At 49.1% G+C, this 23461-nt stretch overlaps 1 protein-coding gene across 1 annotated transcript in view; it reads right to left on the bottom strand.

Annotated features, from left to right (window-relative positions):
* Positions 1-23461, bottom strand: part of PRMT8 (protein arginine methyltransferase 8) — a 79762-nt gene that overhangs the window by 8730 nt on the left and 47571 nt on the right. The window contains exons 5-8 of the mRNA XM_063114743.1: positions 13406-13548; positions 12690-12777; positions 6197-6312; positions 82-232 (exon numbers count right to left, since the gene is read on the bottom strand). Coding sequence (XP_062970813.1) covers positions 82-232; positions 6197-6312; positions 12690-12777; positions 13406-13548 — 498 coding nt within the window. The remainder of the gene's footprint in view (positions 1-81; positions 233-6196; positions 6313-12689; positions 12778-13405; positions 13549-23461) is intronic.

Raw genomic sequence — 23461 nt, forward strand, 5'->3', positions numbered from 1 at the left:
CCAGTCCCGGTCACGCCCCACAGAGCCTCCAGGGAGTCTGGGGGAGGGGAGGAGGGTCTGGAAAGCCAACACACAGCTCACCTGTGGAAAACCCCATTTTCTTGTGGCACTTGGTAAATTCAATATTAAAATAGGTGACCAGGGCATGGATGTAGTCGTTGCGCTGTATCTGCAGGCAGAACGCAGATGTGAATGACAGCTCTTCTGTCTTCACTGTGTAAATGTCCACCTCCTGCAGCCCAGAGAAGAGAGAATGCCGGAAACTGAAGGCCTCCACCAGGCCTGGGTCCTGGCCTGCGGCCTCATTCCGTGAGAGACTGCAGCCAGGAGGCTATCTGGGGGACCATCACTCTGGGGGACCTCCCAGGCCCACTCACCACCCCCCAGTCACCTTCTCCATCCTTTCTCAGGTGGAGTATGCTCAGGCAAAGGTGCAAACAGATTCGAATGAAAACCTGAGGGGAACGGATTCAGGAAGGTGAATCTGCCAGGGGCTGGGGCTGATGGGGGACGGGGAGGAGAAGACAAGGGTTGATTAGACACTGCACCCCTTAACCCGATCAGAGCGCTCCTCCCAAGCTCTGCTACACTCGTTTAGTCGTCCTCAAAGTGTGGTCCCTGGATGGCCGGCATCAACGCTACCTGGGAGCAAATTTGAGGGGCAGGGAGGGCATCCCAGTGACCCGCATGAACAGGACTACTCACTTCCCAAGTTTTTCCATACATATGCAAGTTCCCAGCAATGGGAGTAGGAACTTGAGCTCACAGAGTCATGGACTGAGCTCAAGGAAGTTCTGCTGACGGTTTATACCAAGACTGGCCAGTTTTTGAAGAATAAATAAAAGGGGGAAATAAGAGGTGGGAATTTTCAGTTCTGCCTGGGCAATGTGGAACATGAAGAACTAATAATTTTAACAATTTCAGCTGGAAAGTGGCTAAAAATCAACCTCACGTGGGGAGCAAGTGTAATCAAAGACAGTTTGCAATGTTCTGTGGTTTTCCGTATGAAGAATGCTGACCTGCTGTTTCTGGCTCCTGCGAGACAGGGCAGGCCTACCAAGAGCCCGGAGGCACCCAGACAGATTTCAGTGGGGCGCAAGGAAGAGCTCCCCACGTGCCAGGGTGGTATAGCAAGGACCTCTGTCCTCAAAAGACTGGAAGAGCCAGACATCTTTGTGCCTGGGTGATTCCAGGGGGTCCTCCTGAGACCCGGAAGATGGAATATGTTGGGAGAAATTAGGAGAGAGAGGTCTGAGTAGGGAGACCAGATCAGCAAGGAGAAAAAGTGGCTTTGCAGACATGTCTTTTTCTCTCTATATTTCTAGGATTAATAAAGGAAAAACAGACGCAAAGTATCCTGGAGCCTTTAAGAGAAGCGCTGACTCCACAGGGGTGGTCAGAGGAGGAGGAGGTCCAGGAAGTCGAGCCCTGCTGGGGCCTGGGGTGAGCCGCCACGACACCCCCTGGGAAAGCTGAAGCTCCGAGCCTCAGTTGGGTAGAGGGTGGGATTGCAAGGGTAGGGAAAGTGGGAGCCCCTCAGTGAGGTCACTTTCAAATGCAAGTTACACCGTCAGAGCCCAGAGCTGGGGAACAAGAACGTGCTGAATGGTGAGCCCTGGGTCAGGCATGCAGAATTTGAGGGGATCAGGAAGCCCAGAGCCTCGAGCCGAGCCTTTCATCCAGTGCAGGAATCCCCTCTATTGTGGCCATCTAGTGCCTGCTGACACCTTTAGGGACGGTGCACCCACTGTCTGCAGGGCAGCTCATCCCATGTCCTGACGTCCCCAAAGCCAGTGAAGACAGTCTCCGCGTGGCTGCCGCTTGCGCAGTCTGCTAACCCTTTGTTTCTCCCTCGTACACCACTGCTGGCCTTCCATTTGTCTCTCATATGTCCCACCTTCTGACCCCCACCATCCTGGCCTTTCTCCTCCAGGGCCACCACGTTCAAAACCAAGTGTAATAGGTCCCTCGCCTCCTTGTCTGGTGCCCACTTCTAGCGGCCTGTGGTCTCAGAGAGCCCACTGTTGGCTCACACCGCATTTAGGCCCACCAGCCCCTTGTCCCCTCCTCCCTCGAGGGTGGGGGTCCTCCATTCCAGGCCCTTTGTTGGTTTGACCATTGCTTCAGTCTGGGAAACCTTCTTAGAAGCCCGCAGCCTGCAAAGTGTCCATTGTCCCTCACAGTCACGTGAGGGCCACAGGTTTTCTCCAGCTCAAGGACTCCCAGAGCAAGCCTCGGACACCTGTATTTCTACTGACGGCATCAGCACAGTCCACAGGGCTCACGATGTCTACACTCGCTGACTTTTCCATCTTCTTCTTAGCCAGGGCCGGCCACAGGGCTCTGTACCCTGTCCTAGGTCACTGGTAGCTTTCTCTCAGTTTCCTCAGCCACCAGCCCTGCCTAGCCTTTCCACCCTGCTTCTGGCTCGTCTCAGCAGCTTCATCTCCACCCTCACCTCTGCCATTAGACTGGAGCCCCTTCGGGGCAGAAGCTGCACCTCACTGGTCTGTGTTTCCTCAGTATATAACACAGCACCTGATACACAGCAAGCTCCGGGTACAGGTCTCCCTGCCTGTGGACTTTCCTCCCTTCCCCAGGCCTCCGTTTCATAACCACCAATTGACTGATCTCTTTAAGGCCGATTCAGACTGAGTCACTCCCTGGGTCTACAGCCCTCAGTGACTCCCTATGGCTTTCCGTCTAGCCCTGATTACTTTCTCCTCCTATCTCTCCCCGCCCCTCTTCACCACTTTAGCACACGCATACACATGCACACACGTGCACCACCCCATCTAGCAGGACTTCCATCTCTAGAGGGTCTTGCTCTCGGATGTCCGTCAACCAAACACCAGCTGTCATGTCTTGCATTAGCTGACAGCCTTCGATAGGTCCTAGAGATATTTCCATCTTAATAGGGACCTCTGATGGAACAAAAGCCTTCGAGACTGAAAGTAAAGAAGCTACACATCACAGCGGCAACAACCGAGGCAGCTGGTCTTTTGCTGTGAGGGTCCGGGCCATCTATGAGGGTGGCATCACCTGTGGTTGGACTTTGGACACATAAAGGCCCTCCATGCTCAGGCCCACCCCACTCTTAGACCCAAAGGCTACAGCTCGGCTCCAGTTCTCCTGTCACCCCAGAGCCCAACCCCCCTTTGCGGGCAGGTCTCCTTCGTCCTGCAGCAGCAGCAGCAGCAGCAGCAGCCCTGAGATCCCAAGGGGACCCGCCGGCTTGGCCTCAGGCCGCCCCATGAAGCAGAAGGCTTCACCGCCATGAACTGCTCACAGCAGCCCCTGGCCGCTGCTATCCCCACCACTAAATAATGTCACCAGTGGATGTCTCAGAGCAGAAGTCTGGTCAAAACAGAGTCTTCGTTAGAATAAAGTGTCACACTCTGCAACGTTAATAGCGACGAAAACAGCAATTAAGTCAGTGAGGAAGGCCGTTGCTTTCCCAAGGGGCTGGGCAAGGCACTGCTTAGCGCATCAGCATCAACAGGAGAGACAGGGGCCCCGGCCAAGCCCAGCCGCTCTCAGCTGCTCGGAAGGTGCGGACAGGAAGGAGGTCACAGTCGGGCAGGGGCAGGACACTTCAAGGATTTTCAGTCCTGACATAACAGAGCCCTTGGGAGCTTTCTTAAGGGTGTGGGTAACACACACCCCTCCGGTCCCTCCTTGATAAGTTTGGCTGCTTTGCCCTGGACACACTCAGGTGTGACCAAGGGAAAGACCCTCGCTGGTTCCTGTCTGGGAGTCGGGAGAGGAAGGAGGGAGACCAGTGTGGCCTGGGGCATAGAATCTGGCCAGTCCATGAGGTGAGCCCCAGTACACAAACAGAATCGCAGAGGCCACACCTGCAAGTGGGGGCAGGGCCAGGGGCACAAGACAACCTGGGGTCCAAGAACATCAAAGGAATTTTATCCCCAAGCCAAAGCCATTACATGCAGGTGCCTACTGGTAGATATAACTGCCATGTGTCATTTTGGCAAATCCAATTGCACCTGTCAACTTCTGCTCATTTGCGGTATTTACAGAAATGTTCTGCACCTCAGGGGAGCTTCCCGTCAGTGGTGTGCTTGCCCTGTCCTTGTTTGGGGCATCAGGAAGAAGAGGCTTCAGGGAAAGAGGGGCTGGTGACAGGAAGAAATACAAAGACATGTCTGCGCACAATTCATCCTGCCTGGACTCGGAATAATCTGAGTTAAAAGTAGTGAGAAGCCTGTGAATGGAGAATCTAAGGCTTAAACTCGAAGGCAAACCTCTTAGGTAGGACGTTACAAAAAGAGGGAGACTCTGGGCCGAGCCCGTGGCGCACTCGGGAGAGTGCAGCGCTGGGAGCGCGGTGACGCTCCCGCCGCGGGCCGGTGCACTCACTCTGATGAGACCTGTACGAGGCCCATCCAGTTTTATTTGCCCTCGGAGGTCCCTTCTAAACAACATAGTGATGCCCTGGACCACGGGCTGCAGTTCTCCCTAGGAAGGCTCGTGTCCAGCGACAAAGGACAGTTCAAACCCAGGCAAAGCAGCAGTTTGTTACAGTCCTTTGGAAACTTCCCCTCATCCTTGGTGGCCCTGATCTCTCTCTCTTTTTCCTACTATAAATGTCACCACCCTAATACTTTCAGGAAAAAAAAATGTGATACACACAGGGCCAGAGCAGGCAAGTACGTTTCAGCACGATGAGGGTCAGGTGGGCTGATGAATACTTCCATAATGAACCCATACTTTTAAATTGAAAAATGAGCTTGAACCGTCCGAAACTGATGTTTTTCTATAGTAAAAGTCAAATATCAGTAGTTTTATATGGTTCAGTGTGATGTATTAGCATATATAAATGCAAATACTTAGAAAAAGGACAGGAAGGATCAATCCAAACTGAACGGTGGTTACCTCTGGGAGGAGCGTGGGACTGGAAGGGATGGGAGAAGGTCACTTTCACCTTTCCTCTACCTAACTAGGTATGTTCAAATATTTAATAATGTTGGAGTGAGCAGTACAGAAGCCATGCTGGGACCTAAAACCACATGGGCTGTAGGCAAATTTTTAAAACACACTTTCTTGGCATGCTTTTCTCTGAGTTTCCTTTTTTCCCATGGTTATTTGACATTTTGGACCTTGGTTATGGAGCAAGATGACATTATTTACATGAGTGTGAAGTTGTTTTCCAGCCAGACTGAAGCTGCAGACTCGCATGTGCTACCCAGACCCTGAGATAAGGACGCGAGGCAGAAACCACATGAGTCTCGGCGGGACCTTGCACCTGGTTCCTTGCATGAAGCCCTCGCGGTTCACGTGCCCCTCTCTCCTGCTTGTCATTTCCCACATCCATTCCCTCATCGCCCTCCTTAAAAACCCCTCAGTAAACCCGAGTCTTTGAAATGACTTTGGTCTGGCCGTTCTCCTCCAGGTTTACTGGAGACAGGGGTTAGCCTAACATCTCTCCTCAGGTCACCAGTATTCCTGAATAAAAGCTGACTTCCACTGTCACCAACATTTGACTTTGTTTTTTTGTCTGGGGGGAGGTAGCCAGACCTGTGAGCTTGGTATCAATTTTGGGGTGTCTCAGCCAGGAGCTGAGTGGCCCCTATAACAATAATAAGTGCATGAAGGACTGGCGTGGCGGGGATGCTGGCCAGCTGTTCTCCATCTGCGCTGCAGACGGCCTTGGAAGAAGAGATGCTTAGAGCACGTACCAGCAAGGACGCTCAGGAAGGGGTGCTGAAAGCCCTGTCTGGCCGGGTCAGATGGATGCTAGGAGGGGACGGCAATGACGATTGATCGCACAGCATATTGAGGTATCAGATTTCTTTCCTAAGAGGGACACCCACCTCTGAATGGACCGGCTTCCCCAAACCTGAGCATACCCTCCTGCCTCCAGGGTGTTCTCCCCTCTAAAGTCCCTCCCCCTCCCCCTCCCCACTCCCCCCCCCGGGGGTCCCTGCACTGGACCCCTCCCCTCAGCCGTGCCACCGTGGAATCATTCTCTCAGTGGCTCTGCTCAGTGAGAGTGCCAGCTTTTGACTTGTCACCATGGAGTGCCACGAGTTCTGGCCAGGGCAGCCTTGCCTCACTAGGCTGGGGCCGTGCAGGAGCTGGTATTGCCTATACTCCAGGCCCACCCCAGCCTAGCTTTCCAGAGTGGCACAGCTGGGTTCCCAGCACACCCGGGCCCAGCCAGGATGAGTCTCCAGACCTTTATCAAACAGGCATTGGTCACCACTTGCTTTGGATCCACGATGTCCACCAGGGGCTCCTTCATGGCGACGTCCCGAATACAGGTCATGTCAAAGCCATAGACATTCTCCCACCCTGCGGGAGCAGAGCAAGGCATCAAGGCAGGCATCGGGTCCCCTGAAGCTCACCCATCTGGGTACTAGAGCACAGTGTGCCCAAGAAGGTGACAGGCAGCCTATGTCCCATGCATCAAAACAGGGTGAGAACCACTCTCCTGCACAGGCAGCTCCGCAACATGCCAAGTGCTCATTCGCATTTTCTCCTTCCTTCCTCTACAAAAGCAGGTCTCACTTTATGGTGAGCTGAACTAGAGTTCAGAGAGGCTGAGAAAATTCTCCAAGTTCACACAGCTAGAATGCAGCAGGGCTGAGACTAGACCCAAATTACCTGACTCTTTCCGATATCTACTTTCCTGTGCCCTCCCCAAGCCAGCAGAGTCTCCTGTGAACTCCCTTACCTGCCATCTACATTTCTATTTCTAAGTCTTTGCTCGAGCTGTTCCCCACACCTACAAGGACCATCTCTCTCCCTTCTCCCATCCCTACCCCCTGAACCCTTAGTGCAGCAGAGGGGGAAACATGGGCTCTCAGAGTGAAATAGGCTACAGTTTGAATCCCAACACCACCACTTATCGCCTGGCACTGTGCAAATTGCCTAACTTCTCTGAACCTCAGTTTCCTCAACTGCATGGGTCCAGGACAGTCCTCCCTTCCTTAAATGCCATGATGCATTTATTAAGTGTCCATCTCAGAAGAAATAACCCCCGATGGGGCACAAACCACCCCAACTGTCCTCCTTGGCCTCTCTGGGCTACTCATAAGATGCTTTGATTGAGAGGGAGAAAGATTTAGGGTGCATGAGTTGGTGAGTAAATGAGTTCAAGTCTGATGGCCCAAGGTCACCCCTACACGATGGCAATAATTGCTATTATTGATTGATCACCTAGTCCAGGCTAGACTCTTTATTTAATCTACCCAGCAACCCCATGAGGGTACCTCTATACTACAGATGAGAAAACTGTGGCTAGCTCACACACAATATCTGGCCCAGAATCACACATCAGGGAAACAGAAGCTGGGGCTGGAGCCCCGTCGGTCCCCCCACCTTTCTGCTGTGCTGACCTGCTGCAACAGCAACCAGGGATGCAACGCTCTCTCCCCAGTGCACAGAGAGTGGCCTTGCAGAGTCTTTAGTCACTGGGCAGCTGAATTGCATTTATCTGTTTATTCAGATGGGTTTAGAAATGCCTTGAAGTAGAGATGCTTTTCTCTAAAATCTTATGGGCTTAAATTTTCTTTATAACATTCATTAAACAAATGGTCCCTTAGGGAACTTATGTCCCTGTACGTGTTTAGGAGTGCAGTGTCTAAGCGGGGAGGTGTGAACGTCAGTGAAAGCTTTGCTCCTTTGGCTCAGATTCTTTTCTAAGGTACACAAAGACCTTCCTTGGGGAAAAGAAGGCAGACAAAGTAATCCTCTCTCAGAGGGCGAGTGCTTGTGAAATTCCGGCTTGAGGATAAGATGCCAGTCATATACCATTGTAGGTTTCAACTGGAGCAAGGAAGCTGCTCAGCGGGCAACAGGACAGGCTTCAGAGAAGACCCCCTTCTGGAATGTGGAACTAGCTACCCTTCCTCTCCCAGGTAAAATGGACATACAAAAACATGTTGTCTTCCATTGAAAACCCTTCCTTAGGAGACCTGCAGCCGTGCACCTGCTTCTTCCCTCCCCAAACCCCTCCTTAAGTTTAAGTTCAATACAAGTGTTGGGAAAAAACCTGAAGCTGATGTATGTAATGGCTCAAGACCTGGGCTCTGGAGTTCAAATCTGAGCTCTGCCATCTACTTGCTGTGTAAGCTTAGGCAAGAACGTAACCTCTCTAAGCCTCGGATTCTTCTTTAAAATGAAGACCATGATAATGGCTATCCCATAGGGCTATTATGAGCATTAAATGTGATAATATAAGTGCAGAAGATAGTGCCTGGCACACAGAAAGTACTTGATACCTGATAATTATCATTATGTTGTTTGAGATCTGGGCTTTGCTGCCATCCAAGCTGAGTGACCGTGTGCAGAGCAATAATCCCCTTCTCTGAGCTTAACTATAAAATAAGGATTTTGGTTCAGTGGCTCTGTGTTCTAGAATCATCTGGGAGACTTTTAAAATGCAGATTCCTGTGCCCAAGCCAGAACTACCACATCAAAATCTCCAGATCTGGGACCCAGGAAGCTGGATTTTTATAAATCTATATAGTCTGTTTCCAGAGTTTGGAAACGTTTGGGGTACGTGATCTTTAAAGTCTCTTCCAGTCCTGAAATGGTGAGCTTAAAGTCTCATGGCCTCTGTGAAACCCTCTCCAAACACTCCTGACCACAGGAGTATCTTCAGCACCTACAGCACAGTGTTTGGCACAGTACAGGCCCACAGATAATGCTTTCTAAATTGAAATTTATCCCCAGATATTTAATGCCTGTAGTGCTTTGCAGTTCCTGGCAGTTTAATTACCTTTATAAGGGTTAATTTATGTCTTATCTCCCCAGCTAAGGGGAGATAAGCTAAGACTGCCCCACCTTCAGTTATTCAGGGGACAGATTATCCAGGGCATTAGATTTTTTTCACCTTTCAGCTGACCCTTCTTTTCCTTCTAGCCCCTTCTACCATAAGTGGAGCAGAGATGGGAAAGGATACAAGTCAAACACATCAATTTTGTGTTGCAATTATGTACTGTCTATTGAATGAGTAAATGTGGGGAAAAGCCATTGGCCATAAGAAATATTGTTATTAGTTATCTAAAGATTAAAAAATAATGTCAGAGAGGCCTGTGATTCTTTTGTTTATGGACTAAAAGATCTCCTAAAAATAACTGCACAGTGGTACCATGAATGTAACTAAAGCAACAGCAAAGTCCAAACCTATCATAACTACAGACTAGATTGACTCAACCCCAATTCTAATAGCCTGGCAGAGTAAAAGGTTCTTTTCTGGGCATAAATATTATTCACCTGTCTCTGCTTTTCTTTTACACACAATGTCCAGAATTAATAAAAAAATTACAAGACTTGTGAAAGAGGAAAAAAGTATGACCTATCATCAGAAGAAAAAAACGATCACGGGATCTGACTCAGAGGTAGCTCAGATGTTGTAATTATCCAACAGAGACTTTAAAATGCCTATAATAAATATCTTAAAGAATCTATGGAAAAGGTGGACAACATGCATGAACAGATGGGGAATTTCATTAGTGAGATGGAAACTATTTTTTAAAAAGCCAGTGGAAATGCAGAAATCAAAATCACAATATCAGAAAGAAAGAATTCTTTCAGTGAGCTTATTAGCAGAATGTATGCATCAGAGGAAATAATCAACTTGAAAACAGGTCAATAAAAATATTCAAACTTATACACAAAGAGAAAAAAAGAGTTATAAAAAAAAGTATCCAAAATCCATGGACAATATCGAATGAAACAATATCTAAAATATGCATAAGATATGTTTCTGAAGGAGGAGATGATGAGAAGCAGGCAGAAAAAAAAAATATTTGTAGAGATAATAGCTGAAAAACTTCCTAAACTAATGAAATAATCAACCCACAGATCCAAGAATTCCACAAAATTCCAAATAGGATAAATATGAAGAAAAACAAAACCAGATGCATCAGAGTCAAACTGCCAAAAATCAAAATAAAGTGAAAAATCTCAGAAACAGCCAGAGAAAAAGAATCATGAAGCACCAGGAAACAAATTTAGCCTCTTGCTGGAGAGAGCTGTAGTGACGCCCTCCCTCCCCACCCTGGCCCCAGCGATTTGCGTTTCTCTGCTAGGGCTGATGGGACTGCCTCAGAATGCCACAGAAAAACAGCCTGTGCCTCCAGGTGCCACCTCCAGTTTCTCCTCTAGGCAGAAGGGAAGGGGCTTATGATAATTTCACACAGTTTAGGCTCTCAGCAACAAAGACCACTCCTTGCATGAAACCAGCTACAGCCAGAGAGCAGAACTCTGCCTGTTGGGGGTGGAAGTGGAGAGAGACCCACGGAAAGCAACTGAGCCCTCCAGGAGACCCACTCCAGCCCTCCAGCTGCGGGTCTTCCTTCAGACTTCTCACCAGCCAGGGAGCTGGTGCCCACCCCCTGGCTCTCAGCAGGCTGGAGATTCATGCATTGGGTTTGAAATTGAATACAATACCCACCAAGTGTCCTTCCAAGTTTGAGATCCTATAAATCTCCTCTATGGTAGAAAATTTTTAAATGATTACTCTTCTCTCAGAGTTCAGCACTGCACCTGGCACATTCCTCTGTGGATTACTTTTACTCCTTCATTCATTTATTCATTCACTCATTCAACAAAATATGTATTGTGAGCCTAGTTATGCCCGTCATTTATCTCTCTTCCTATGAAAATTGCACTGGGAATTCCGAGAATAAGGCATATGATTTCCAGTCTGGAGCTAGCACCTGAGTAGCAGCAACTGCTCCCTCGGCTCCTCTCAGGACCCACCCCCACCCCCGATGTGCAACCCCAGAGGCTCCCAAACACAGTCCAGTGGAAGGCATGTTTGTTTTGGAAACCATGAGGAAGTTTCTGAAAGAGCCGTGCCTAGGGTTGGAGCTCAATAAATACCTAAGTGGGTGAGCAAATAAAGCCTGTGTCTGGAAGTTCTCCTCGAAACACTGTCGAGTACACGCACACCCAGGAGCTCCAGAACACGGCAAAGTGTGTCCTGTCACACACGCGTTTGATCAATGCCGCTGTTCAGCTGTTTCTGCCGTCTGCCATGAGAGTGCATCTGTCCTAGTTTCTAAGCCACCAGAGGCCAACAAGTGTGGCATCAGGACAGTTCACAGAGCCACAGGTAGAAAGGGGCCTAGTTACAGCTTCAGAAACTAGATCCAGTCTAGTCCTGCATAGACCCAGGAGCTCCCGTGTCCTTCAACACAGTACATCATCGCAGCTAATCCCCACAGCAACTCTATGGGACTGATGTTGTCTCTGGCTGAGGCTCAAAGAGGTTAGGTAGTGTGCTGAAGGTCACCCAGTTAGGAAATGGCAAAGACAGGATTTAAACCCAGGGCAGGCAGACTTCGAAGCATTTAGCCTAGGCCGCCTGCCTCCCCTTGCTCTCATTTGGAATTTTGCATCCTTCCCTCCTTGAAGGTCAATGATCAGAAATCACACCAGATTGCCTGGAGGCCCACAGTGATCCAGGAGGCTTTTCAGGGCACCGAGCCTCAAACAATGGTCCCATTTCTGTCTTCTTCTGAACCTGGCTCTGAACTCTATGCTTTGATTTCATGTTTCCAGAAGGGAGTGAACGCACACCCACAAATATACCTGCTGCATAGCACAGTCCAGTCGAAGCACTAACGACAATTAGACGGCAGCTGTCAGAGCTACTAGAGCTACCATCTGCTGCACTGTGGGGTCCAGGCCTCTCAGGGCAGGAGGTGCTCACTCCTCTGTTCAGTCTGAGACTCCCTCCACAGAAACTCCCAAGTAGGGCTGGCTCTGTTGCGACAGGAACCCCAGGTCTGCTGATTCTGCTGGAGCATTGGGAGCATCTGTCTCTTGCTTTTGGTTCAATCGTTTGTGAGCATGCTTACTTGAAGGGCTCCTGCTCCTTCGTTGTGTTTGGCACTAGTTGAGAAGACAGGGCTGTGTCTAACCTTATGAAAATACGTTTGGTGTAATCTCATTAAGGACCAAGCCTGTCACTGAGAAATGCTAACTTTAGATAAACTAGTTTAAACAGTCTTTTCCAGACCAAATAAAACATCGGAGAGTTTCTTATGGGTTCATTTTTTCTAAGAGAACCACGTGTTTTTAGCTGACAAGGCATTATGAATACACATTTACATATGAGTCCCCTTCTCCCCACATGTGCACACACACGCATACGCACGTGCACACACACACATACTATTTGCTTCACTGTTCAAAGCAGTCTTCACCCCTCCCCACCCCCACTGCTATCCATTCTCCCAAAGAACCTCAGAGAAGAATACATATTTTACTTAATGTGAAGAAAATCAATATTATTTGGATAGGTATGAGTGATATGAAGGCAGGATTCAAAATGACTGGCCTGTCCTGCCATTTCTGACCCTTGTGGTGGACTTTTGGGATAACTGAAGGTCTCCAGCCACTTGTCCTGCTGTTTTCTGCAAAAACTCAGCTTCTGCGGCTTTGATTCATTCTTCACTCGCATGCATTCATTCTCTCACCGTGGGACATTCATCTTACACTGACTGCATTGCTTATTTGCTCTCTGTAGACCTCCTACCCTTGGGACTAGAGAGAAATATTTAGAGAGAAGAAACCAGAAAGGGTCACAGATAAACTCCTCCATGGGAATAGCACCTGTGTTCATGACACTGACTGCTCATCTCAAGCCCACTGAAGTGCCTCCCACCCCCAATGTGCAACAGAAGCCCAACAGAGGACAAAAGGTGACTTACAGTGGATTTTGAAGTCCTTGTACTGTCTGTCTTCAATTGCTACCACGTACAAAGCTGCCCGGTCTGGAAACATAAGCCCTCCAGGTTTCTGTTGATGAATTGTGGGGAAATGGGTCTCGTAATCTATTCACCTGACAAAGACATCACATTTTGAACTGCACATAGAGTCACCAGACAAGTACCCCTCGCCAGCATTTTTTACTCAGTGGACTGTCATGTGGCTAGGGGTAGGGCTAGGACAGCAATGCTCCGTTTTTATTTTGGAGCAAGGAGTATTTGAGGGACCTAGGTGGAGTCAGTGGAACCATGATGCGGGGTACAGGTAAGTTCAGTGAGGAACAGTGAAAGATGCTATGACTTTCAGCCTGCAGAAGCCAAGGCGAACAGCACTCTGCTCTCTGGCAACCATGCACGTCCTGAGTACTTGTTGACCAGAACAGTCGTTCATCTTGGCAAGAGAGGATGGGTGTCGATTACAGCAAAAGAGGCCAAGGTGAGACCTAGAGAGGTCCATTCTCACAGCTAGACATGTTGGACCCAGGGACGATCATTCTGTCCCCTGAAGCAGATCTGCTTTAAAGGGAGAAGCCCAGGAGAGGTGACCTTCTAGCCCAGGTTCCCTCTGAAGTCTTTATATCCTTCCTAGGCTGCAGGCTGTGGGTAGAGCAGCTAGACAGCCAGCAGACCAACGAGAGGACAGCATGCAGGACACTTACCAGCCACTTGTCCCTGGCAAAGATCACCGTGTTGAGCATTGACTCATAGAACAGACAGTAGCCCATCCACTCGCTGATGATGATGTCGACCTTCTCCACAGGCAGCTCCACCTCTTCCACTTTACCCTTAAATATGGTGATGACTGGAAAATAAGAACCCCAAGGCCACTGCAGGGACCCCACCTGGGAGCCATGAGCACCCCACTTTACGGTTGTGTCTACAGGTTTTAGCCCTGTTCTGATTCTACTTCTAGGAGGTGCCATAGCTGACCCTTCACCAAGAGAGCTTGTCCTAAGATAACTGAAAACTGTTTGCATGTCCCCGCTAAAGTGTGCTGAGCAATTACTACACGCCTGGCAGTGTGCTAAGCCCATCCCATGCACTGTGTCACATAATCCTCCCAGCAAGCCTACGAAATAATCACATTCTTACTATTCTCATTGACAACTAAGGAAACTGAGGCTTAGAGAAGTTAAATAGCAGCAGTGGAAACAGAGCCCAGGCCTAATATGATATGACTCCAACCCTGCTATCACGGTCCCCACCCCATGTTAGGCTACCATGATGATTCACACCCAAAGAAAGCAGACCCGCCTCCTCTTCTGCTCTTGCCACAATTCACAGCCAAGGCTCTGCTGTTTCTGCAAGAGCGTGAGCGCTGCAATCAGAGAGACCCGGGCTTAAGTGCTAGAACTTCTAATTATTATCCACACGACTTTCCACAAGCTACTTGACCTTCTGATCTCTAATTCCCCAAAGAACAAGGGAAAGTAATGTCTACTTAGAGGGTGGCTGTATTGATTAAATGAAATAACACATGTGCGGTGCAGGCCCACAGCTGAGGCTCAGCAGAAGGTGACATCGTCTGACATATTCCTCCTTATTGACTGATGAAGGGAGAGGGGAAGGGGATGTGGCTGGGATAAAGCCCTGTGCTAAGCGGCCTCAGCTCGTGAGTCACTTCCAAGAACTTCAGGTCCCACTGTGGTAGAACTTCTTAGTTGGGTTTTTGATCAATTGACATAGACATACATATAATTTTGGAGTCTCTTTTTGAATCCATTGCTGTAAAGATCAGAGCAAAAGCTATTTTAGATACAACTGTTAAATTGACAGGGTGGTGTATGGGTTGGCCAGTTCCTTCTAAACATTTCCTTTGAAAGGTTACAAATATCCATGATCCAAAGGTCTTATTCTGCAACATCCTCTGAAAAATCACACAATGCCTGAGATTGCTGGGAAAATTGAACAACAGCATGTACATAGCTGTAAAAACACAAGAAAACCACATCCATCTTGAATCTGAGTTTCATGAAAATTAATTTGAACTGGGGCTCCTAGATGGCAAAGAGCACACAGTTCACTGGCTTTTTTTTAGCGTCTTCACACTGCATAATGCAGGTGACGGAGTGCCCATTAGCAGATTCTAATGCCCGTCAGCTCTCTACTATCTGGTATTTAATCAAGGCTCAATCAGATACAGCCTCCACCATAAAGGGTCAGACACTTTGTACTCCTATATTGGCCTTGGTCATTATAGAGTGAGGCCCAGGCTTGTGTGGCCCTCCTGCTTTCTGCTCATGAGCCCCTACCCTTAAAAAGTAAGAGCAGGAAGGGCTAGACTTCTCCAAAAGGTTTGGGAGTAGGGAGGTATAGGTGTTAAAGCTCCGTTTCTCTGGGGCTCTGAGACCGCAGGGCAGGAACTCAGCTGAGAATAGGGACCAGGGTGCAACAAGAGAATTCACAAGGGGACAAAGTGAAAAATTTTTGAAAATGCAAACTTAGTGCCTAATTTATTTCTTATTCTGAAAAAGAACTGACAAATATATGCCTGACCCTCCTGCCTGATCATTTGCATGCAAAATCTGGCTTGTCTTATTTTTGTAAACATTTAAAAAGTAGTTTTAATGGCCTTTTCTCTTTGCACATTTTTGAAGAGTCTTCCCTAATGTCTGCATGTGTCTGTGCAGCTATGGATCAGTTCCTCCTCGTGCATTAGATCATGACCTCCCTGCAGCCCAGGAAGTTGTCTTCTCCTGCCTCTGCATCCCCAAGACCTTCACCCTAGGTGTTTGGTACAAGCCTCCACTTATGACAGTTTCGTGGACAGGACTCCATTAGGAGCTGCGAGGAACAGATGGGCAGGCATTTACAGGCTGGTCTGATGAACAGGTATGTAACAGAACATTCCTCAGGTGCCCCTAGAGTGAGTGAATGCTGCCCTGTTCTGTGTGCTAGCCTCTTCTCCGTTAGCTGCTAAATCCTGATCCGTATGGGTTACAACAGAAGGAAAGAGGATGGCTAGACCGATAGGTAGATGACAGATGTCAGATACAAACCTACAAGGGCACTTCAAAAAGTTAGTGGAAAATGGAATTAAAAGATAATGCAAATCTTTCCATGAACTTTTTGAAGACCCCTCATACATACATAGACACATACATACATACATACCAATGGGTCACAGAACAGTAAAAATCACAGTTTCTGCTTGCAAAAAAAGCAGTCAACTCTATAAAATGCTCAACAGTCTAGATTTCTGTTCATTTAATATCACCCTTCTGCATCTATTCAAGTGCCAACATTTCTGGGAGTAGACATGGTCCCACACTTGGCTTGTTGAGTAGACGGGCCCTTGATGAAAGGAAAAAGACATGCCTCCCTTCAGTCCAGTTGTGGATTGGATTTCATTCCCCATTCATCCCCTCGCCCAGGTGCTTCTGTGCAGTGCCCAACCTGCACAACTTTATGGGTCCTGGAGGCAGCAACTTATGCTCTTGTTTCAGCTGACAACTAACCTTGATCAAATAGCTCCTCTCCTTTGGGAGCTCAGTTTCCTCATTAGAGAAAAAAGGGGAAAAAAAAAAGGAGGGAGATCAAATCTGAAATAACTTTTCAGCGCCGAAATGCTTGATTCTTCAAACATGTCCTGAGCACTTGCTATGTGTGAGGCATTCTGTGAGGTCTGCTGGTAGGGATAGCTGACATCAATAAAGTGATGCCTGCCACATACTGTCTGATTCTAATTTGCAACACTTTCCCGGAGCCTGATATTTTTTAGAGGCCGCACTGTCTCTATGGACCCAAATGCAATTGCCCAGCCGAATCATCAGGAATTGTCTTCCTGTTGTCTGTAGTTACCACCAGCAACCACTTAAACTCCCAGATTCAATTTCCCAATCCGCAAAATGCTACCTCTCATGGTGGGGTTTATGCCAATTCATTAGGGGCTATTGGCCAACATATGGCATTAGGCTGGCTCAGAGAACCGTGTGGGTACATACAGCGCCAGTCTTCCCTTTTCCTCCAGGTCCAGCTTTTTCAAGGTAGTCTAAGCCACTGATATTAAGATTCTGAGCACCTCTAGGCTGCAGAATCCCATGTCCAAACTGGACCCCCAATCACTAAAACTGCAGCAACTCACAGTTGCATTGAGGTCACTAAGTGGAGCTGTGTTTTTATTCCATAAGATGATGGAAAGTGTGTTCATCTAGCTATGACAGGACCCTGGCTAGTAAATTTTAGAAAGATTAATCATAACTAAATGCCCAACAGGGAGCAATAAACTCTAAGTTGGTAGCTTCAAGCTTGCAAATTAGACATCTAGTTTTTTTTTTGTTTTTGTTTTTTTTTTGGTATGTTTGGTAGGATTTTTTTCTTTATGGTTTCAGTGGTTATTACAGAAATCTCATCATTCTGATTAAAGGTCATTTGTGTAGTTTTTTGTTTTTTGTTTTCTTTTTTTAACAAATCAGGCCAGCCCAACCTCATTTGAGACTCCAGCACATCCATCAGAGCCAGCAGCCCCGGAGGGTCTGAAGTTAGTAGTCTTGCCATTTTAGGTTCCTCGCTGTTTCTGAGAACAGATCGTGTCCCATGGAAAGTGAGCAAGAGGGTCATGAGCTTGGGGACAGGGAGCACGTTATGAGCTAGTGCAGTCCCTGATGCCACCCCCACTGCAGCAAAGCCCCTCACTCGCCCCTTCATTCCATTGGTTTTTGCCCACACCCTGTCTTGGTGACACCCATGCCAGCTGCCATGCACCTTCTGAGGCCTGACTCAACTCCAGCTTATGAATTTCTTCCCTGAGTTGTCGATTTCAGCTCCTGTGCCCAGAGCCTAATGGAGCACTTGGCTCTTCACAGACATTCAAAATTTCAAAAAACAGGGCCTTGGGCTAAGAGACAAAAGATCTTCAAACTAGTTCTAATCATGAGAGTAAAAAATTGCTAGCATTTGGATAGCAGCTGGCAGAGTGGATGCGCCTATGTCATCTCAGTAATCCTCTTAGGGATGCGTGGTTGGTTCTGTCACTCCATTTGCCTCACGAGAGAACTGGAGTTTACAGAAATCAAGCAGCAGAGCCAAACCTAGGCCTGCCGCGGGACCCCTGCAAACTGCTCAGCCTCCCTGAGTGCCCTTCCTTCACCTGTGAGCAGACACAATAGTGTCTGGCCCGCCTACAGCATGGGATCATTGTGGCCATCATATGACTGCTTGGGATGCTGAGAGGAAAGAGCTCAGAGAAGGGAAAGCACAGACCCATCCTCTCCTGGAGGCCAGCCAGCTTAGTGGGCAGGTCAGGAGAGAGAATCATTGTGAGCAGCCAGGGTGGAGTCAGAAGCCGCCCATGTTCCCTGATGTCAGCCCCTGCCTCGGTCCCTGCCCTCTCTCCAGGGCCCAGACACATGGATAAACCTCTCTTGTAAGGTCAGAACCAGCCCATTCTGGAGCCAGTGGTGATGGGGGAAGAGAAAATCAATATTTTTACCCCCAATATCTGGAGGGACTGGGAATATATCCTGCAGCAAATGGACTCCATTACTGAAGTGGCAGAGGTGAGCCCAGGGTGCAGTGTAGCCTCAGTACAGTAGGTTCCGCAATACAAGGTCAATTCGAAAAGTTCATGGGAAGGTTCGGATTATCTTTTAATCCTATTTTTCCAAGAACTGTTTGAAGTGCCCTCATATGGTACCCCTCTCCCTGCCCAAATCCCCTATTCATCCACAAACATAGGGCTTGGGGTTCTGCCTTGTCCCGAGACAGTAATCTGCCTGGCTTCATGGCCTAACCTGCTCCAGCTCCCTCGAGGGCTCAAGGCCCACGCTGCTCAGCTGGCTCTCTGACATCCTGCTAGCTTTGGCCGGAGCCCTTCCCCAGCCAGAGCCCTTCCTGCTATCTCTCCAACCCAAGGCACTGGCTGGAATAACGCTCGGTTAATCAAAACCATACCAGGACTCTTCCCCACCCAAAAATATCACCTACCACTTGGAACCCCTCGCACGGTCCAGCCTGGCAAACACCCAGCACAATGGCTCCAGGCAGATGATTGTATGGGCTTGGCCAAGGGGCAGGGACCACGGAGAAGGGGTGGTACTGGACAGAGTGGCTAGGATCAGTGGGAATGCAAGAGCCACCGAGCTTCTCCTGGGCTCAGGCATTCAGAAGGTCATTGCCAGTTTCACTCTCCCTCACTCACTGTAGCAGAGGCTTACAAGGGACAAACAGACAGCGCCTCTCACCTCCGGGGACTTGTACGGGCAGGACTTCTGGGTCAAACACTCTTCTTCCCAGTCTCTGCACGGCCACCCTCTTCATCTGCCAGGTCTCTGCTTCAGTGCCCTCTCCTCAGAAAAGTGTCCCCTTTCTACCAGTGCTGCTGTTAAATGCTTAACAACTGACTCCAGGGGGGAAAAAAAACGGATTTGTAGCGTCCGCCGATGTCTGTGGTGTAAGTACTCCAGCGTGGTCAATTTCAAGCTAAGGACACAACACCACTCCAGGCAGGGCTGAGAAGGGATGTGCCATGGCAACTCCCCAGTCGAAGATGGATCCCAGGTTGTCTCGGGTACTCCACCACATTTCTTTCTAAGCACTTTTGCAATTTGTGATTAAATTGTGATTTTGTTTGCTCGCTTGCTTTTATGTCCGTCTTCTCTGTGAGACTGTAAGCTTCATGAGAGCAAAGGTTTTCTTTCCTAGTCACACCATTGACTCCCCACACCCGGCACGGGGCCTATATTTGGACAATAATACTTGAATAATACTTGAAGGAGGAAAGAATGAAACTCACTTCTGAGGTTGTTAATGGGTTGTTTCACGAGCAGTTAGGAAAAGAAGTAGCAATGCCATGAGCCACTAGCACAGGTTCATTAAAACCAATTACATACAATTAATCTCATTTCTTCTTTCGACAGGGTTGTTAGTCAAGTTAATAAACGAAATAACCATAATAGCAATAGCTAACATTTATTGGCTGCTTACTGCCACCAGATACTGCTCTATTCTATATGGTGGTATGCTATAGATACTTAATGACTGGCTCTCCGGGGCGTAGAAGCCCTGATCTGTAGCACTTGCTGATTTCTGTGGTGTAAATAGTTTTTTACCATAGCCAATGTCAAGCCACTGAAGTGACTGCATCTATTCCAGAAATTTACTGAAAATTTAACAATCAGATCTTAGGATCCTATAAAGAGCCTGCTCTAGAATATCAGCTTTACGTACAGTAACTGTGATCCCCACAATGACCCTAAGAGGTATGAGCCACTACTATTCCTAGTTCACAGAAGAGGAAAGTGAGGCACAAAAAGTATGTTATCCAAGATCATAGGCTAAATGTGGCAGAGCTGGGTGTGAGCCAGGAAGTCTGGCCCCAGAGCCAGAGCTTGCAGTGGGCCACGTGAGGACTTCAACAAGGACTCTGATAAGGCCTCACCTCCATGGCATCCAAATGGAGAAGATGACAAATTACTGTGTGGATTCATGACTGGCTTCATGACTGTATTCCAAGGAACTGAATGTAGACCAGCCTACAGGAGCTTCCACACTCACTATAGGGTACCCATCAGATGTGTAGACAACACCAAGCCAGGAGTCTTGGTCATTTGTAATGAAGGACCAAATCTAACAACACGAAGTTTAATAGGAATAAAAACTCTGACTCTCAGTTTGGCTTTAGAACAGCCACCAACCGAATACAGGTCAGGAGATAGAGCCTGGCAGGAGCATATGGTCAGGCAGCAGATTGCCGTTGATCTCTAGCTAGGAACAGCGTGGCCCGGCGCCCCCCAGCCACTGATGCACCTGGAGCTGCATTGCTAGCTGTGCAGCACCGGAATCCCCAGCCAACTAGCTGTGCCATCCCCGAGCATGACTGCGTGAGGGTGAAAGAGACACCGAAGCATGTCTCCTCCACCAGGAGCTCAAAGCAAGGCCCTCCTGTGAAAAGGCGGGGGAGCGGGGGTGCACAGCCTGCAGATGTGGGAGAAGGGAGTCTCCTTCCTCAGCGTGGCCCCAAAGGGAAGAAATGGAAAGCAGGGAAGGTGGCGTGCAGGCAGTGGGTCTCGTCAGGAGAGTCAGCAGGGCTGGCCGACTATGTGGTGTGGAGGAATGTTGAGGAACATGGGATCAAGCAGTATCTAGAGAAGGCCCATCAAAGAGCAGAACATGAAACCTGAAATGCCCCACAGCTGACACTTGCCGAGTTCCTACTGTGTGTCAGGTCCTGTGTTAGGCACCGCACCCACAGCATCCCTAATCTCCCAACACACTGTGCCCCTGCGTGTCCCCTCTACAGGGCAGCGAGTGGGGCTCAGAAGGTGATGTTTGATGAAGCCCTCCCAACAGAGGCCCCTCTGTCCACTGCCACTGCCCTGGGTCATGCTGCTCCACGGTCTCCTCCATGTATGATATTTATGCTTTAGGACATGCACCAGCAGGAGAAGAGAAAGGAGGGGTAAGCTCTTTTCCTTTCGTTTTCTGAGAAATAAATGGGTTATAATTTTTTGTTCCTCGAATTATAAAACTTCTATCAACCTCTGAGCTCCTATGTCAACTTTCACAAATGAATCTTTCTAAACGTCTCGGCAGCCCACTCGTTTCCTCGTCAGAAGGAGAGGAAATAGTCGTTGTTCGTGCTTAAGGCAAAGCAGCGTGTGTGGGCCGCGTGTGGAAGAAGCCGTGGGAAGCCGCACGCCTGCTGCAGGTGGCTTCCTGTAGGTGTGTGTCTCCATGTGAACAAATCCATCCAAGGAACCGCGTGGAGGTGGCGAGGCAGAGCGCTTGATTGACCGCAGGTAGCAGGTATTTTGTGCCCATGTTGTTATTTGTGTCTCTGCACCTACACTCCCAGGGCCCACACAATCGGCTGTTGCAGCATTTTGAAGGCATATTGCCATGGAAACACTCGTACAGTCATGCTGTCCTCTTTCGAGTGCACATGCCAAGGCCGAGTGAGCTGATGCAGCGGACCAGGCCCCAGGTGGCCTCACCATTTCCTCCCACCTGCTGCAAACCCCAAGGAAGAGTAAATAAAGACCACTTTGCTCTGTGAAGGCTGCTGGGCCTGGAGTTCCCTCCTCCCTGCTGCTGTGTGTGTGAGGGGGAGGGCCAGTCATGGGGGACAGTGATTTGGCCCTCTTGGGCCCTTGCCTCAGTAGCACAGAGTTAAGTCTGAGCCATCGGAATCCCAGGCAAGGAATGATTCCATCCTAAGCCCGTTAGGTGGGGCTGAGCGCTGCCCGAGAAGGGTTGGGGTGTGGATGCCAGCTGGGGTGCTGAAGCTTGGTCCCGGGAGCTTGAGCAGTGGGAAGGGCATCCTTGGGGAGGGCTGTCCTGGTGTGGGGTGGTGGGGCCCCAGTGGGTGATGAGGGCCTCTGCCCTGCATGGAGTTTGGGGCCCAGCATGGGGTGACAGAAGCTGCCCTGTGCGGGGCAGGAGGTGGTGACTACGGCAGATGGATTACACACCAGAAGATCGATTGAATAAGTAAAAATATTATAAATAATGGGAGTCTGGTATTTTAGTGCCAGAGAAAGGAGATACAAACACAGAAAGGGAGAAAACTAGAATAAACCCCATAGTATTGGGTTAAAAGTGGCGTCATGTGAGCTCATACTTGACAGTATGTATAGCCAGATGAAGAAATAAAGGTTGCGGAAGAGTGTAAATGTGCGCACACATGTTCCCCAGCTCTCTCCAGCCTGGGAGCACTGACACCCAGAGCAATGAGCACACCCAGCCCCAGATCTGAGTTCCTAAATGCCATTGTCCATGATGTGGGATCGGGGAAAACAGCTGATTCCAGAACAGAGGCACGGAAGCACAAGACGAGTCTTGTGCCAGAAAGTGTGAAAGCTCTCAAAAAGGGAAAGAGGTTTGTCGAAGGGACACAGAAGCCAGCTCGCAGGGGCTCCCAGTGTCCAAGTTAGGGACAATTTGCGTATCAAAGTAGTGACACGTGGCCAGCAAGTGCACGTCAGTGTGTTGGGAGGGGCGGGGGATGAGGTGTCCTGTCCACAACTTACCCTCAAATGGCTCAGGGAAATAAACATGCTGTATTTGCACCTTTTCTGTGAATTTGTGTTTCAAAGGTTAAAAGAAAGAAAAGAAAAGGGAGCAAAGGTGGAGGAGGGGGAGGGGAAAATTCCAAGAGCACAAAGCAGGGGAGGGAGGCCTGGAGGTGTGGACCAGGGGGTCGGGGACCGTGCTCTTCCTCTTCTGGGCAAGTTTCAGAACCAAGCCACCTCCGAGGTGGGGACTGCTCACCGCACACTCTGCTGCGGATGGCTGCAGGGCAGTAGCCCTCTGCTAGCCGGGAGAGCCAGTGAGGCTGCAAGAGAGACAGAGGAGGGGTGAAGGGCTGAGCAGACCCTCAGAGGTCAGCAGTTACAGCACAGGGGAGCCTGTACAGAGGAGGGAATGGTCGAATGTTCTCCGGAAGCCCCTTAGGGATGAGGGCCAGGGCTCAAGAACCCTGAGAGGGGATCTGGTCCTGCACCTGTTCGCCTCTTCCCCAGGAGGTTGTGACTTTCAGACTTGACAGGCTCTCACGGGGCTCCTACGTCATCCACATGAACACACTTAGGAAAGTGTACAGGAACCAGAGCCGAGACCAAAGGTTCTGGCCCAGCTCCATCGCCCGCCTCTCCTAGCCTCAATTTCCACATTTGATAAATGGGGTAAGCCTCTCACCACATTTCATAGAGCTGGGAAGAAGGAGATCGGATGTCACCTTCGCAGAGAAAGAATTGGCTCGCTTCCTTTGTCCATCT

Source organism: Cynocephalus volans, chromosome 1 (assembly GCF_027409185.1).
Source record: "Cynocephalus volans isolate mCynVol1 chromosome 1, mCynVol1.pri, whole genome shotgun sequence".
Taxonomy (NCBI): domain Eukaryota; kingdom Metazoa; phylum Chordata; class Mammalia; order Dermoptera; family Cynocephalidae; genus Cynocephalus; species Cynocephalus volans.